At 41.2% G+C, this 18,487-nt stretch overlaps 1 protein-coding gene and 1 non-coding gene across 7 annotated transcripts in view; one reads left to right on the top strand and one right to left on the bottom strand.

Moving 5' to 3' along the window:
* REPS2 (RALBP1 associated Eps domain containing 2) overlaps positions 1-18,487 on the bottom strand; it is a 202,365-nt gene that overhangs the window by 93,078 nt on the left and 90,800 nt on the right. For all 6 annotated transcript variants that reach the window (XM_034950360.3, XM_034950359.3, XM_055106835.2 and 3 more), the window contains exons 6-8: positions 11,132-11,267; positions 6,213-6,276; positions 3,704-3,846 (exon numbers count right to left, since the gene is read on the bottom strand). In XM_034950360.3, the coding sequence (XP_034806251.1) occupies positions 3,704-3,846; positions 6,213-6,276; positions 11,132-11,267 (343 nt within the window). The remainder of the gene's footprint in view (positions 1-3,703; positions 3,847-6,212; positions 6,277-11,131; positions 11,268-18,487) is intronic.
* On the top strand, positions 14,093-14,224 carry LOC112438571 (small nucleolar RNA SNORA16B/SNORA16A family). Its single transcript, XR_003026977.1, has one exon. It is a non-coding gene; the product is annotated as a small nucleolar RNA SNORA16B/SNORA16A family (small nucleolar RNA).

The raw sequence follows: 18,487 nt of genomic DNA, 5'->3' as shown, positions 1-18,487 counted from the left end.
CTGGTCAACATGGTGAAACCCCGTCTCTACTAAAATACAAAAATCTGTCAGGCATGGTAGCAGGCACCTGTAGTTCCAGCTACTCGAGAGGCTGAGGCAGGAGAATTGCTTGAACCCGGGAGGCGGAGATTGCAGTGAGCCAAGATCATGCCACTGCACTCAAGTCTGGGTGACAGAGCGAGACTCCATCTCAAAAAAAAAATTATTATTTTAGAAAACAAGCTTGTCTAGTTATGAATGCATGAAGATATCAACCAAATTTATACTCTTCACCAATCTTATCAAAAACTGGATTAGATTTTTTAAAGACTGAATATAGATCAATTAGAAAAAAGTTGGAAAAAGGTAAGAGTTAAGCTTTAAAAAAAAAAAAAAAAAAACACTAGGCCGGGCGTGTTGTCCAGCACTTTCGGAGGCCGAGGCGGGTGGATCATGAGGTCAGGAGATCAAGACCATCTTGGCTAACATGGTGAAGCCCCATCTCTACTAAAAATACAAAAAATTAGCCGGGCATGGTGGCGGGCGCCTGTAGTCCCAGCTACTTTGGAAGCTGAGGCAGGAGAATGGCATGAACCCAGGAGGTGGAGCTTGCAGTGAGCCGAGATTGCGCCACTGCACTCCAGCCTGGGCAACAGAGCGAGACTCCGTCTCAAAAAAAAAAAAAAAAAAAGAAAGAAAGAAAGAAAAAAGAAAAAAGAAAAACACTAAATGAGATGCCATTAAAATGAACAAAAAAATGAATAGGATCACTCATATTTTGCAAAGAAAAGCAAAAAAAGCACAGAGGAGACCTAGGTGGTTCTGGCCATTTTCTTAAGCTTCGTACAATGATAAACATAGGTGATAAAGCATTTTAAAATATACCGTCACTGAGTTTGATAGAGTTTTATGGGTTCTTTCATGTTTTCTGTTAGAACTATATAATTATTATTTAAGATTAATCCCACAAGCCCTAGAAATGATGTGCAATTTTTGTTTAATTGAAGGGAATATGATGGATTCTTCCCTTGTTCCTGTATAAATGCATGCTGACAGTCTCCATAAAAGTCCAGGAAGAAACATGGGGCTCATTGGCACTCTTTTTTATAGATTCCCCTCTACTGAATAAGCAGGTCAAAAGAAGCCATTGGCAGTAGGAAAGGAATCAAGAGATTACTTCTTTCCTGTTAACATACTTTTAGCTCAGGGCTTTCAGATGTCTAAAAATTATGTCAGTGACTTTTTTTTTTTTTTTTTGAGAAGGAGTCTAGCTCTGTCACCCAGGCTGGAGTGCAGTGGCGCAATCTTGGCTCACTGCAACCTCTGCCTCCCAGGTTCAAGTGATTCTCCTGCCTTGGCCTCCCTAGTAGCTAGGACTACAGGTGTGTGCCACCACATCTGTTTAATTTTTGTATTTTTAGTGCATGGGGTTTCACCATGTTGGCCAGGCTGGTCTCAAACTCCTGACCTCCAGTGATCCACCTGCCTTGGACTCCCAAAGTGCTGAGATTACAGGTGTGAGCCACCACACCCAGCCGTTATGTCAGTGACTTTTGAAATAGTCTGTGAAACACTTGGACACCTACAAAAGTGACATCAAATAAGGAGTCATGGCATGTCCCACAGGTTCCATGGCCATATGGCATCAAAACAATAAAACAGTACTAGTCATGACCCCCAAACAGAAAACTCAGTGTGGGTATGGAAGATGAGGTTACCCAGGACTCTCTCCAGGGCTTGAAAGAGGACACGGCGAAGGTATTAAATATAACCCTAGAACAGAACTTGGCCCTTTGCCAGCTATTAATTCCCTTTAGAGAGAGACAAAAGCCCCATGTGTCTCCAATCCCAAGAAAAGGGGCTCCTCTATGACCCCGCACTGCCTTGGCAATGAGAGCCATGTAGGCGTCAAGATAGCCCCCAGAATGCCAGTGCTTCTTTGCCCTGATTCAGAAGAAACAGAAAGAAAAGAAAAGAAAAGAAAAAGACAAGACAAGACAAGACGAGGGAGAGAATGAAATGGAGACAGAAAGACACCAAAGAGAAAAGAGGAGTTTCCCATGCTCCTCAATTGCAAGCTAATTCCTGGGACCCATGAGAGTCTTCCAAGCATCTAAGGAAGGGCAGCAGGCTAGAGTTGCAGCCTGCAATAGGCAGAAAGCAGGAATTGTTAGCAAAATCCAAGTCCAGAAATTAGTAGGTTTTGCTCTCTGAACTCTCCCCTTCACATATTTTATGAGGACATTTGAAGAAGATCCCAGAATGGGTCACTCTTCCCCCAACATGTTTACCTGTCACTTAGCAGCAGCCACAAACTTGGCCTCTGCCCTTTGGTTGAGTTCCTATCCTCTCACTATTTAACACAGAAAATGACAGACTTTTTATTTAAGAGAGTCAGAGGCCCCGAGACAGACTTAGATAAGACATTTGCCACTTTGAATCTGGTGTCATCATGAGGAAGGGGCTAGACAAGATAATCTAAGGCCTTTTGCAGATCTAATCACAAAATTCATACTCTACTAATAAGTAATTAAAGTTTCTTTAGACACTGCTCCCTCTTGCTAATAATCACCCATGACTAAGCTCTCATTTCTTTAACAGCCCTTCCCTAAAAAGTGAGAAAGGTTGTTGAAAGCACCAGCTGTTTCTGGGGCCTCTCAATGAGCACTATACTTCCATGAATAATGGAAATCAGACCAGTGCCCATTTGCCTTTGAAAAGGGCAAGACACACTATTAATTTTTCTACTCTCCCAAAGGAATTAATACATATGTTATACTCACCATGACTCTTTCCCATCTAAAGGGTCCAAAACAATAATTTGAGCGAGACTGTTTTATTAAGGAGAAATATAACAGTTCTATTCTAACCTTCTGATATGCTAGAATATTCTATATCTTCATCTGATTGTAGTTACATGGGTATATACAAAAAGTCATCAAGCATACATTTAAGGTGACAACACTTTGCACATTTCACTGCATGTAATTTTTTGACTTTTTTTTTTTTTTATACACAGTCTCACTCTGTCACCCAGCCTGGAGTGCAGTGGCGCGATCTCGGCTCACTGCAAGCTCCGCCTCCCGGGTTCATGCCATTCTCCTGCCTCAGCCTCCAAAGTAGCTGGGACTACAGGCACCCACCACCACGCCCAGCTAATTTTTTTCTTTGTATTTTTTAGTAGAGACGGGGTTTCACCGTGTTAGCCAGGATGGTCTCGATCTCCTGACCTCATGATCCGCCCGCCTCGGCCTCCCAAAGTGCTGGGATTACAGGCATGAGCCACTGCGCCCGGCTAATTTTTTGACTTTTAAATTAGGTATAAGAGTTCCATTCCACTCCATTGCCCAGGGCCACCCGGAGACACTCGGGTATGCCTAAAAATGCCAAGTTAACACTTGGCTCTACAGGATCTTCCTCTTCATTTTATACCAGCTGGGAGGTTCAGTACTTGCCTATTTCACAACTGTCATGAAAGGGTAAGTGACTTTGGTTCAAATCCATCCAGAGGGTATAGAATGAGAAAAACAGGTAATACACACTTACCCAGATCAGCCCTATTCCTCACATTATGAGATGTGAAAGTCTAATAGCAGTTAAAGAACAATAACTGTAAATACCAAGGACTCCCCAAAGTATCTGGACATCATTTTAAGAAACAAAAGTTTTTTACACAGCCTGGAGGAAAAGTACTTAAGGTTTACAGTTGATGGTGAGGCCTTACCTGCCTGCAGGTATTCTGGCTGCAGAGTTGGAGGGAGGCCCTCAGGCAATGGGTAGCCGTTCTTCCGAGCCACAATGAGATGAAACGCAGCACAGAACTCAGGCAGGGTCAGGGCTCCATCACAGTCAGCATCACTAAGCTCCCTAAATGAAACAAATGTCATGAGTACCTACCATGGGGCTTACAGAACAAGTTACTTGGCCCAAACGTGCCAATAAAACTCCCAGACTCTGTGGTGATGGCCCTACCAGATACCCAAACCCTCCTAGCCAAATCCATTTGAAATCTCTGGGGGCCACTCCGAGAAAGAAAAATGCCGACTGATGGGATCAGCATCAGTAGCATTTTATAAATAAAAATTTAACTTATTCAGGTTCCCTAGTTGGTGTGTCTTACAACACTGAGGACATAGGACAAGAAACTATGGCACAGAAATAAAAATGATACCCAGAAGTCCACAGTCATTCAGTAAATGCAGGCTGCATGGGGTGAAAAGCCCTGGACATGGTGTTCAAAACAGGCAGAGGAAGGGTGGCCCCAGCCATTTTATAGTTGTCCTAGCCATTATGCAGTTTACCTGGAGCACAGAAATAAGCTCTTTGTTTTTCAGCTTTAAGGGAAAACCGTGAACTTTTCAAGTCACGTAAATTTTTGTACCAAACTGTTCTTTGCTTGAGAACTCCCTCCTGGGAAAATACAAGTAAGCTCAATAAAAAATGGAATGAATTATGTTTTAGGATAAAACTAGTAACTAAAGCTGACTGGAACCAGATAAGACAAAAAGGAAGAAAGGGGGAGTCTCAAACAGGCTTAACTTCAGTCATTATTTCCCACTAAAAGGTACAGACCTATTTACTCAGCACAAAAGAAACTTATTTCCCAAAGTATTATATCTAAGACCCCATAAGCTTAACCATCTCTTAGGTAGACAGGGACAAGTGTACTTGTGTTAGGACAAGCATAGAGATAAGACAAATACAAAATTATTCTAGAAAGGTATTACTATTTGAAAGAAAATATATTTCTAAGGTAAGCTCCATAACTTTCCTTTAGACCATTTACATCCTCCTCCTCCAATTTCGAATGCACTGGGGCCCTGAAATAGCTGTTCCCCAGAGTGAGGGGTCAGGAAACTGCTTCATATGCCAGATCGAAAGAATACCATTCAGCTTTCATAGGCGTGTCTCAACAAAAAGATAGGAGGTCTCATGCCAACAATGTTTAGACTGGGAATTCTGCCAAAACAAATGGTATTCTTTTCAAAATGATAATTTCTTTATTCTTCCCTAGCCAGAAAATCTAATATAAGGGCCGGGCATGGTGGCTCATGCCTGTAATCCCAGAGTTTTCAGAAACCAAGGCGGGAGGATTGCCTGAGGCAAGGAGTTCAAGACCAGCCTGGTCAACATAGCAAGACCCTGTCTCTAGAAAAAAATGAAAAGCTAGCTGGGAGGCTGAGGTAGGAGGATCGCTTGAGCTTAGGAGTCAGAGGCTGCAATGAGCTATAATCATGTCACTGCACTCCAGCCTGGGTGACAGAGTGAGCCCTCATCTCCAAAAAAACAAACAAACAAACAAACAAAAAACAAACCAAAAACAAAACTAATATAAGGCTTGTAAAAACAAAAAAATTATGCCAGAGTATATATTGTTGAAGAACCTAAATCCAGCTCAGAATCCCAGATACATTGACATGCATGAATATTATTGGAGTAGTTTTCCAATAAGATGCACAAAACATGACAAGCAATTTTAAATCCTATCATAATTCTGTAAATCCTCATGCAAAAAGCTTTATATAAACATTATAATGTTTTTAATTATATATTTATAGCAGTGCGATCTCCTGCCCAGTTTTGGGGAAGAACTAGCCCACACACAGCCGAGAGTTTACAGCAGCACCGAGCATTTTCATGAATGCAAATAGAGCCATCTGGACCATCCCAGCATAGCCCTTCTGGAACCAGAGTGCATAAAGGTGCAGTGGATACCACAGCTGCAAGTCTGAATTAGGGCCCAACTGATAAACACAAGCCAAATTTGCAAAGCTCAGAGGCAGCTAGAATAGTCAAATCTAACCTAACTCCAAAATATTCCTCAACCTTCTGTTCACTCAGCCTTATAAAATATAAAAAATAGTTTGTCAAGCTCCTCTGGTTACTTGTATCACACCTAGTAGAAAAGTCTGAAAATGAAATCTACAGGATGGTAAGTCTCATGTGCCCACAATTGCCTAGACTGAAAAGGGATTGAGATGGGGATAATAATTAGGAAATTACTTTAAAATAATAGTTAACACTCATAGTGCTTAATATGTGCCAGACATTGTTCACTGTACTTTTCATATAACATTTAATTTTCACAGCAACAAAAATCTGAGTTGTATTCACTCCTGTAGTCTGTTAAAAACATCATTCAAAACATAAGCCTTTAAAAAATGCAAAGGTAGGAACTAAAGGATGAGTTATGGATGATGGTATGAATGTCATATGGCATTAATTGTACTTACCATATATAGGAGAGTTCTGGAATGGAAAGCTTTGATTTGGTGAAGAAGTTCTTGGCCACAGAACCTGTCAAGTGCCATTGTTTAAATAAACCATTAATTACTCAGCTAGAGTAGCTTTTACATTTATATACAAATGAATCACAATTTTTTCATTCAGCAATCTCTTCTGTATAACCACAAACATATTTATTCCTCAAAGCAATTATGAATCATGGGACCAAAAGCAACACATGAATAGCTTTTTTAAAAATATGTAAATAACAATAGGGCAAAAGAAGCAATAACATAATGCTCATGAAAGATGCAAATCACATAAATTAATTTCTGCTTCATTTTTACCAAAATCTGCAAAATTTTTCCAAAAATTTAGAAGACGAATTTCAAAACTTTGAACAAATTTGGCAGATTTCAAATAGAAATTTCAAATAGAAAAGTAATAGAAAACCGACCAAAAAGAAGAAAATTAATACCATTGATCACACCACACAGAGATAAGACAGACATCTTGGGAAAGCTTTTGGTGAGATTTAAGAATTCCTAGTGGCATTTTGAGAAACTTATCCAGGAATCTTTCTTCCTTCATTGTTGATTTACCTGTATCAACTGAAATCAGGCAATCATTCCACTTTACATGTTACATAACTGCAAGACCCAGCTGTTCTTGAAATGTTAGACCTTACTGAGATTGAATTTGAATGCTTTCAGCTCCCAGTACAGTTTGATCTAGCAATTCCACTCCTAGGTATGTATTCAAAAGAAATAAAAATATATGTTCACATAAAAACTGGTACACAAATATTCAAATCAGCATTATTCTTAATACTCCAAAAGTGGAAGAACACCATATGCCTATCAACTGATGAATGGATAAATAAAATGGGATGTACTGATATAATGGAATTATTCAGCCATAAAAAGGAATGAAATTCTGGTACATACAACATGAATGAGCCTTTAAAACATTATGCTAACTGTTGGTGGGAATTAGTACAACCACTATGGAGAACAGTTTGGAAGTTCCTCAGAAAACTACAATTAGAGCTACCATATGACCCAGCAATCCCACTACTGGGTATATACCTAAAAGAAAGGAAATCAGTGTATCAAAGAAATATGTGCACTCCTATGTTTGCTGCAGCACTGTTTACAATAGCTGAGATTTGGAGGCAACCTATGTGTCCATTGACAGATGAATAAAGAAAATGTGGTATGTATACACAGTGGGGTACTATTCAGCCATTAAAAAAAAATAATGAGATCCAATCATTTGCAACAACATGGATGGAACTGGAGATCATTATGTTAAGTGAAATAAGCCAGTCACAGAAAGACAAACATCGCATGTTCTCATTTGTGGGATCTAAAAATCAAAATGATTGAACTCATGGACACAGAGAGTAGAAGGAAGGTTACCAGAGGCTGTGAGGGGTAGTGGCAGGGAGAGAGTAGGGGCGAGGTGGGGATTGCTAATGGGTACAAAAAACTAGTTGGAAAGAATGACTAAGACCTACTACTTGATAGCACAATAGGGTGACTATAGTCAATAACTTAATTGTATATTTTAAATAACTTAAAGAATGTAATTGGATTGTTTGTAACTCAAAGGATAAATGCTTGAGGGGATGGATACCCCATTTACCATGATGTGATTATTATGTATTGCATGTCTGCATGAAAACATGTCACATACCCCATAAATATATACACCTATGTACCCACACAAATGTTTTAATTTAAAAAAAACTAAAACATTATGCTAAATGAAAGAGACACAAAAGACTACATATTATGAGATTCCATTTCTAGAAAAAGGGATACGTTCTGAGAAATGCATCATGAGGTGATTTCCTCATTGTGCGAACAGCACAGGGTGTACTTACACAAACCTAGATGGTATAGCCTACTATACACCTAGGCTAGATGGTAGAACCTATTGCTCCTAGGCTACAAACCTGTACGGCATGTTCCTGTACTGAATACTATAGGCAGTTGGGACACAATAGTAACTATTTGTGTATCTAAACACAACTAAATATAGAAAACAGCCTGGGCAACATAGTGAGACCTCCTCTCTACAAAAAAATTAGCCAGGCAAGGCATAGTGATGTGCACCTGCAGTCCCAGCTACTAGGGAGGCTGAGGTGGGAGGATCACTTGAGCCCAGGAGGTCAAGGCTGCAGTGAGCCGAGATCACATCACTGCACTCCAGCCTAGGCACAGAGTAAGACCCTGTCTAAAAAAAAAAAAAAAAAAAAGAAAGAAAGAAAGAAAGAAAGAAAAAAAAACACAGAAAAGGCAGAGTAAAAATATGGTATAAAAGATGAAAAATGGTTCACCTTTGTAGGGCCCTTACCATGAATGGAGCTTGCAGGACTGGAAGTTGCTCTAGGTAAGTCAGAGAGTGAGTGGTGAGTGACTGTGAAGGCCTAGGACATTACTGTACACTACTGTAGACATTATAAATACTGCACACTCAGGCTACACTAAATTTACCAAAAAAAAAAATTCCTTTCATCAATAATAAATTAACCTTAGAGTGTAAGTTTTTACTTCATAAACTTTAAAATTTATTTTAACCTTCTTGACTCCATTGTAATAACACTTGGCTTAAAACAAAAACACACTGTACAATTTTAAAATAACTTAAGAGTGTAGTCAAATTGTTTTCAACTTAATAGATAAATGCTTGAGGAAATGGATACCCCATTCTTCATGATGTGCTTATTTCATATTGTGTGCCTGTATCAAAACATCTCATGTACCCCATAAATATATACACCTATGTACCCACAAAAATTTAAAAATTTAAAAAAATTGCACAGCTGTACAAAAATATTTTCTTTCTTTATATCTTTATTCTATTATTCTATTTTTAAAATTTTTAATTTTTTACCGTTTAAACTTTTTGGTTAAATACTGAAACACAAACACTTATAAACTTTTTGGTTAAAAACTGAAACACAAACACTTATCAGCCTAGACCTTCACAAGGTCAGGACCATCAATAACACTGTCTTCCACCTCTATACTGTGGAGGTGACTAGAAGAGGACAATAACCTGCAGGTAGCTGCCGCCTCCTAGGATAACAATGCCTTCTTCTGGAATACCTCCTGAAGTTCCTGCCTGAGGCTGTTTTACAGTTAACTTTTTTTTATATATAAGTAAGAGTATACTCTAAAATAACAATAAAAGTATAGCATAATAAAAGGCCAGGTGCGGTGGCTCATGCCTGCAATCCCAGCACTTTGGGAGGCTGAGGTGGGTGGATCACGAGGTCAGGGGTTTGAGAGCAGCCTGGCCAACATGGTGAAACCCCGTCTCTACCAAAAATACAAAAATTAGCCGGGTGTGGGGCATGCGCCTGTAGTCCCAGCTACTCGGGAGGCTGAAGCAGAAGAATCATTTGAACCTGGGAGGCGGAGGCTGCAGTGAGCCAAGATCGTGCCATTGCACTCCAGCCTCGGCGACAGAGCAAGACTCCATCTCAAAAAAGAAAAGAAAGAAAAAAAGTATAGCATAATAAATACATAATAAGCTAATAATAGCCATTTATTATTAAGTATTATATACTGTACATAATCATATGTGCTAGGCTTTTATACGACTGGTAGCACAGATTTGTTTTTACCAGCATCATCACATTTATGTGAGCACTGCCTTGTGCTACAACATCATGATGGCTACAGCATCACTAGGTGATGAATGGAGCTGGAATTTTTCAGCTCCGTGATACTGTTATGGGACCGCGATCATTGACTGACTGAAACAACCTTATGTGTTAACTGTAGGTAAGAGAAAATCATTGGGGCTATGTGATAGGTACACAGAGGTTTGTTGTACCAGCCAGTCTAGTTGTGTCTATATCTGAAATTCTGCAAGATACAAAAGTTAAAAGAAAACAAAAACATTTCTAACAAGTACCTGTTTGTATTTGGCTAAATATCTGCACATGTCGTGAAGAAACTCACCTGAGCACGGGGTAAGGTTAGCAAGTGGTCAAATCGTGCAATATGGGTTTCTGCTTATTTTCCTTAATCATGACGTCAACACTAATTTGTTGTATCTGTACTATTCTGCCGTCAATAAAGCCATTACCACCAATCAGTAAATGATGTTTGCAATTACTTATACAAGTATATTTCAATTATGTGCCTCATTTCACAAGATAAAACTAATCTTTGCCCACACTTCAATATGGCAGGTTACAATTATTAAGGACATATTGTTATTCTTCAAATTTTAAAGTCTAAAAAGAAAGCTTTATGAGTTTTTCTTCTAGACTCTACTATTTCACTGTTAGTCTTTCAGCCTGGTAAAATGTAGCCACACTGGCATTAAACCAGTTCCTCTCAGCTTGAATTTTACATGAGAACTCAACAGGAATCTATATATCTGAAGACAACCCAGAAGAACTGACAAGTGGGAAAGCACTGGCCAATTTTCCTCCCCCATTTTAATTTCTCTCAGAAAAACTGGAGGACAAACATTTGAGCCAAAGAAAACGAGCCTGAGTTTGAAGTTTGAAGGCACATATAACATAAAAAGACTTGTGACACCAACTCCTTAGGAGGCCACATTCTGTCCTTGCCCGAGCTCTAATATAACGAGGAAGCAATGAGAGGTGGCCCCTTGGGGCGACACGCTAGCATTTCAAGAACTGCCTCAGCTGATAAGGTGCAGGGTCTGGGCCAAGTTGCCCCCAAATTCCCACTTAAGCCCTTTGAAATGGAAATATAATTTTCCAAACGTCATTGGCAACTTTTTTTCTGCATGGTTTACATCTGATAAGAAATTCGACTTTAGATGAAAAACAAACTGAAATCACAGAAGGCTGCCATACTCATTTTGCGTGAATGATTTATCAAGATGGTGGCTATGATTCTGGTGAGAGTGATGCCTGGGGAGCCCACATTCTTACCTGAAATGAAAGAGCTTGGGTCTGGCTGAAGGGATCGGAACTGATTGACATAGTACTCGCGCTGTTCTTCTGTTATCCTCCAGGGTTCGTCGGGGTAACTGCTGTTATCCTGTAGTTCTCTCTCCACTGAAAAGGACTTTAAGAATAAATTAAAAAGTAAATGCTCAGAGAACCTGTCTTTAGTGAGAAGTAGAAAAATTAAACACCAATAAAAGTTATCATGTGTTATGCTTAATTTTTTTCCTCAGGTGAAGAAATTTAACTGCCTCATAACCAGAATCTAACTAGAACAGAAACTTAGGGGCAGACATCATGCTTTATGTATTTTTTGTATTCTTCAAAGTTAACAGGACTGAGGCATGAAATACTGAATACTCAGTAAGTGACAAAAAAATTTCTAATTGTAATAAAGGGTTTAAAAAAAGATGATCATTCTTATTTTCCACTATTCCTCACATTTTCATTCTTTCAGATTAGCTGAGTGGATAGTAAAATAATCTGGATTCTTTTTAAATGACAAAAAAGAAACTAGAACAACTATAACCACATCTTTTTTACTGTTGCCGTTACACTGAAACGCTGTATAAATCCAGGAATCAAAAGCTCCAATTCAAATCCCACATTTCCAGCTCCTACTTGAATGGCAAGTCAGGACCACTGAACCTCTCATTCGGCATTTGTGAATTACAGATAATATTTAGTAACAGAGCTGGGTGGTGAGAACAGCTGTTATGGTACCACAATAAACAGGGTAACAAGGGGTGCATCAGACCTGCCACTAGAGGGCATGCAAGTCAAATTTGAGGATTTAAGAGCCTAGAAAACCAGGGAAGCAGTGCGGGAGAAAACAAAGCTATGGTAGGCATTGGCAGACGAAGGGAAATGTCGATGCTAGGGGGAGGCGTGGGCCTTTGTTCTATCCCTCCCATGAACCCTAAGACTAAAGAGGTACTTGCCAAGGGCCACCTTAACAGGACCAAGAGGTGAACACCAGAAGGATGAGGCTTGGCCGGGTGCAGTGGCTCACGCAAGTAATCCCAGCACTTTGGGAGGCCGAGGCAGGTGGATCACGAGGTCAGGAGTTCAAGACCAGCCTGGCCGACATGATGAAACCCCATCTCTACTAAAAATACAAAAATTAGCTAGGCATGGTGGTGCGTGCCTGTAATCCCAGCTACTCAGGAGGCTAAGGCAAGAGAATCACTTGAACCTGGGAGGCAGAGGTTGAACCTGGGAGGCAGAGGTTGAACCTGGGAGCAGAGGTCGCACCACTGCACTCCAGCCTGGGCAACAGAGTGAGACTCTGTCTCAAAAAAAAAAAAAAGTAAAAAAAAAAGATGAGGCTTTATGACAAAAGGAGGCTAGGAAAGAAGGGGAGGGTATTGCTGCTAAAGAGCCATCAAGGTGCCTGCTTCTGAACACACTGTCAAGGAGGGAATTAATCATTGGGCGGGCAATTCCACCCACTAACCCTAGAAAAGAAGGCCGGCCATCTCCTCCCATTCCCCACACCCACACACACACCATTCCAGGAATTAATTCTTCCCAGGAACGCCTGTCTCCCCTCTGACAATGTTCAGAGAAAGGAGACTAGAAAATGTTGAGCTACTGTAAAACCTTGAGATGTCATCTCTGAAGTAAAATATGTATTACTTTGATATCTCACACCTTGGGTTAAGGGTGCTTTGGGAAGGCCAGGACAATGAGATGAAATACTACCTGTAGAATGGATACTTCCAGAAGTGCTGAGTGAGAATGCACCCAGCAAACAGGCTATTCCTCAAAGTCATCTGGGTCCTTTAGTCAGAAGGAAGGTTACATAAAGAGGTTGAGAGCTGTAGGGTTGTTAATCATTTGTAATAAATGTATCATTTTCATACTAGATGAGTTTCTACTAAACGTAAATCAAACCATTCTTAAATGTTCAAGAAGTCATTATCCATTAGTTAATACCTTAAATTTCACAGAGTGCTTTGATATGTACAAAGCATTTCACACACTCCTACTTGTTTGAGCACCTCAAGACTTTGGAGATGTAAGCGGGTATTAATTATTATCCTTTTTCCGAGCTAAGGGAACTTACCCATATCCCTTAGTGAACCCCTGCAGGCAGCAAATAATGACCATCTTTTTTTAATCTCTTATTCAAAGGCAGGATTTTGTATACCGGGATTTTTTTTAACTGGGTTGCATCTATCTGAATTTTTTTCAAAAACCTCTTATTATTATAAAAATAAACAGGCCCAGAGCAGTGGTTCACACGTGTAATCCCAGAACTTTGGGAGGCTGAGGTGGGTGGATTACCTGAGGTCAGGAGTTCAAGACCAACCTAGCCAACATGGTGAAACCCCGTCTCTACTAAAAAAATACAAAAAATTAGCCAGATGTGGTGGCAGGCGCCTGTAATCCCAGCTACTCGGGAGGCTGAGGCAGGAGAATCACTTGAACCTGGGAGGTGGAGGTTGCAGTGAGCCGAGATCGCGCCATTGCACTCCAGCCTGGGCAACAAGAGCGAAACTCCGTCTCAATAAAAATAAGTAAAGCAAAAAAGATCAAAATCCAGTCCGAGCACTAAACAACCAAAGAGACCACACAACCTTCCAAAATACTCCCACCAAATTCCAGAGCCATGCCCTAGCAGCACTTCCTGAAAGAGCCCAGATGTCTGACCAGGTTCCATTGGTAGAACATAGGGTGGAGAATGTCAGCTTGAATTGGATTAGATTACCGGCCATGATATAATGTGGAGAACTCACAGGAGCACTGCCCTCCAGCTCAGCCCTGACAGAAAGAGCCAGAGCAAAGGAACCTAAAAGCTAGGCATGGGCAGGAGAGACAAGAACAGACACCTATGAGCCAACGATTTGGTGGCAAAGATGATTCGTGAAGAAGGTGGGATGTGGGTTGGAAGCTCTGTCCCTCCACTTCCCAGTGAACGAAGACACAGAAATCTCCATGCTGGGCGGCCCTTATCACAGCTGCAGCTGCTTCCACATAGCTGCTGCGGTCAAAAAGGAGCCCAGAGTCAGTTTCCTTGACCATCACCATTCTGTTTGCTATAAGTGATCTGTAACATTTTGCGAAAATACAGTTCCATTGAAAAAAAAAGAAAAAGAGAAGAAATCTCCAAGCTGGATGTTGGGTCTGCTGCATTCCTGAGTCTGACATGGAAGCTGCTGCTCCCCTAGAACACGCCCTTTCCCTCCTGCTCATGAAGCTGCTGCGTAGCTGTCCCTGTCAGCCCATGTGTGCTCTTTCCTCAATGCCATAACCATCTGCTTTCTAGCTCCTCTTGACATCACCTCACTCCAGCGTGGCATTAGTGGCCTCTTAGCAGGCAGCAGGTCTCAGGTCTACTCTAACAACAGAAATCAGGAATGAACAGAAGGGAGTGATTAACTCCTCTGCTTAAAGCCTGCAGAGATGACCTGCTGCCTAACAGAAAAGTCCACCTCCTCCACCTGGCCTTCAGAAGCCTCGCACCCCAGCCTCCTCTCAGCAGGCTTTCCGACTGCACATGCTCACTCCTCAGGGGTAAGATGTTTGTCTTCTTCCCAGAACACTCTTCCCCTGCTCAAATCCTCCAATGTACCTGCCGTACCCACGGCCATGACAGACGGCACCGCTCGTTCCCATGCTCTGCTGCAAAGGTGGGCCTGGCAGCCTTGTGTGGGCACCATGACCCACCTCACGCCTGGCGTCACCTGAGTGGGAGTAAGGGTTCATGGGCACACAGTATACTGGCCTTTGGGATGCTCTGACAAGGGCTTAGGTCAGATGCTCATTCTTGGGAATGTGGATGAGAAATATCAAGGCCAATGAGCAGAGAAAGTAGACCCTAAACAGATGCTCAGTGGGGCTGTAGTATAGAGAAAGGGTAGGTGGGACTTAAAGTTATGAGGGCGCCAGAACCAAGCATCAGCACAAGCTGGGAGGTAGGTACAGAAAGGACACAAAGCCGGGGGGGCAAGAAAGGCTGCAGAAGCCTAAAGATAAGTGGACAGTGGAGCAAACTTAACACAACCAGGGCAAGGCCTGTTAACAGCAGAACAAGCATGAACAGCCAAGAACTCCCACCCCTACAGACCAGTGGGCCATTCCTTGGCTCTCATTTCTTAGATTCCCATGAGAACCCCAACCCCTCTTCCTTTTCAAGAAAACTTAAGTGGGCAAGGAGAGTTCCTACTCCTAAACCTAGAAAGGCCTTAGGACAAAGGGAGACGGCACATGAGCTCTGTGTAACCCATAGAGTGGCCCTTCTACTGGTTTGCACTGAGTGTGCTAACCTACCCCCCCATCTCTTTCCCCTTGCTTCTCGCTGTATGCTTGAAATTGATTTACTAAACCAAGTGATTTGAGCGTCTTAAAAAATATGAACCTTGGCTGGGCATGTTGGCTCACACCCATAATCTCAGCACTTTGGGAGGCCAAGGCAGGCAGACCACTTGACTCTAGGAGTTTGAGACCAGCCTGGGCAACATGGCAAATCCCCATCTCTACAAAAAATATTTAAAAACTGCCAAGCATGGTGGCATGCACTTATAGTTCCAGCTACTCAGGAGGCTGAGGTGGGAGAGTCACCTGAGTGCAGGAGGTCAAGGCTGCAGTGAGCCATGATCGTACCACTGAACCCCAGCCTGGGTGACAGAGCAAGACCCTGTCTCAAAAAAATATATATGAATCTTTATGATAGTCATGGTAAGTACCACAGTTTGAACATTTAAAGTGTTCCTAAACATCTTCACCCAGGTTTCAATGTGAAGGACAGGAGCCATATCAGATACTTTATCCCACCTATAGTCCCTGGCAGGTACATCACAGATACTAAAAGGTAGTGTGAGCTCTACTTATTGGCAAGCTTGAGGAAGTTCAGAGGTATGTCTTGTATTGCAAGAGATGTGGAAACACTGCCCTATGATGTTCTTTGTGAAAGGAAGCCTATGAGTCTGTTTGGTAGCTCAGCACCGCTCTGTCAGCAGCTAGAGGCCATGTCACCGCAGGACCCAGATGCGTGGACCCATCTCTTCTGAACCAGTCCAACAATCAACCACAACAATCTTCTCAAAGATCTGAAAAGTCAGTCACCTGAGAATGGCTCATTTTGAAGCCTGAAGGCACTGAGAAATGAGGGCGAATAAGCTGTGGAGCCTTAGCTTTCCAAGTAGAAGCCAGGACCAGGAAAAGCTCCACTTTTGCATGCACCCTAAAGAGGCCTCCCCCGGTCAACTCCAGCTCCAGTGGTTTTATTGGCTGAGCAGAGATATTTGCTACTTGGTGCCAATTTTGAGCTCTGCCAGTGTTTTGTTTTTTAAATAAAAGGAGAGAGGGAGAAATCTTTCACATCTGTCTGCTTAAGCCACATACATATGGTTCATTATACAGTTTCTCTAGACACAGGAGAATTAGATTTGCTTATATTTAAAACATTCAACCCCTTGGTTTTGTTTCAAGTGAAATGCAAATATTTGGCATGGCAAGTTATTATCTCTGGGGAAAGCAGGCTGTTTATAATGAAAGACTTCAAAAGACTCATTAAAAAGTAATACTATTAATAAAATCCCAAAAGGTAATATTTACCCCTACTATCAAACTATCTTAAAAATCAAACAAAGCTAAATAATATGAATTGCAAGGAAGCATTGTTGGAGAGAACTTAAGAAGGGTGTGTGTATTGTTTCAATCATAGAACATTTCTGTTTAAAATATAAACCTACCCCGAAGGCATCCTATAAATGCTGTTTTAGAGTCCAGCCATTTCACCTATGACGGGTAATGATCTTTTAACAGTGTCCTGTTAGTGCCTTAGTAAACAAACTATCTAGAGTAGCAAAAGCTCATACTAAGCCCACAGTGAATATCTGAGGATGCCTCCTCCGCCAAAAATATTTTGGAAATAAGACTACCACAAGGCAATTGCTGATCAAAACGATCTCATTAGCAAAGATGTGAGAAGACTTGACTACTGTAAAGAAAAGGATAGCTAACGGGCTGGTGAGACTACACTATAGCCCAAGTGAATATCAATTTGTCTAAAGAAAGATCAAGGAAATTGGTCAGTCATGGGGCTGAGAAAAAAAAGTCACAGAGGCAAGTGGTGGCAGTGCTGATAGGTGGGATTACAGCAGACTCCTCCAATAATTCATGCTCTACTATGCCTGGTGTAGAGGTGTCACTAAGCGGCTGCCCAACCAGAAATGACATTTTCCAGCCTCCCTTGAAGTTACATGCAGCCATGTGACTGAGTTGTAGCCATTGCAATGTGAGCACCAGTGGCCTACCCTACTTCCAAGCAGGACTAGTACCCTGTAGCACTCCTCTACTCTCTTTCCTATGTGCCCACTGAACAGACGATGGCACAGTGACAGGACAGAAGGAGCTCTGGTGCATGAATCACCATGCTGAGGACAGCGGCCTGCCAAACTATTATATTAGTGAGAAATATACCTACTGTGCAAAGTCATTAAAATGTGGGGCCTATTTGTTATAGCAGCTGTTCCCTCAATGAATGTATCCTTCAAGCAAGACCCAAAGGAAAGGAAGATCTGCCCTTCACAACCACAGAGCCCATCCTGGAGATGGAAGCCTGAAGCTATTGTGGTTTTGCAATCTGACCAATGACATTAGACCATTATGAGCCCAAACAACTTTCTCATTCTAATTTGATTATCTATGCAGACTATCTATAGGACCAGGATGCTGATTCATTTTTATAGTAGTCTTTCTGTGTTTGAGTAATATAGGTTCATCTTCCATGGATTTGAAGGAGATTCCCAGTTAAAAAGAAAAGACAGCTCAAGTAAAATTGTGGGGAAAGTGTTCAATGAGAAATGAAGAAAAGGACCTAGAAAAGGAGACAGAGCTTAGCAATTTTGTTTTAACATGAAACGATTCCAAATTATGCTTGATCAATCTTGTTTATGCTCTGCCTCTCACCCTACCCCATACTATCCCATAAAACCCAGGAGGACAGAAAATTTTGTCTATCCTGATCACTGCTATATCCCAAATGCCTGGAAAAGTGACTAACACATACAAAACACTCAATAAGTTATTTGCTGAATGAGTAAACAAACAAACATTCGAAAAAATTCTCAATCCCAGTCTAGAGACAGAGAAAGGTTAACCTGAGTTCTCTTAAACTGACTGAAGCTGAACTTTATACGCATTTATCACATAATGTCATCCAACACTATAAAGGCTGAGCCCTCTCCCTTACCTCTGAAGTCAGAGAACTTTTTAAAAAACTCCTTCTTTCTAGTCTTTATTTCAAAATAATTATAGATTCACAGGAAGTTGCAATAAATAATTTGGTTTTTCGGTAGAGAAGTTAGTTAAAATTAAGTCCCAACAGAGAAA

The sequence above is a fragment of the Pan paniscus genome, chromosome X (genome assembly GCF_029289425.2).
Source record: "Pan paniscus chromosome X, NHGRI_mPanPan1-v2.0_pri, whole genome shotgun sequence".
Classification (NCBI taxonomy): Eukaryota; Metazoa; Chordata; class Mammalia; order Primates; family Hominidae; genus Pan; species Pan paniscus.
The sequence above is the reverse complement of the archived record's forward strand: the minus strand, read 5'-3'. Positions and strand labels throughout refer to the sequence as shown.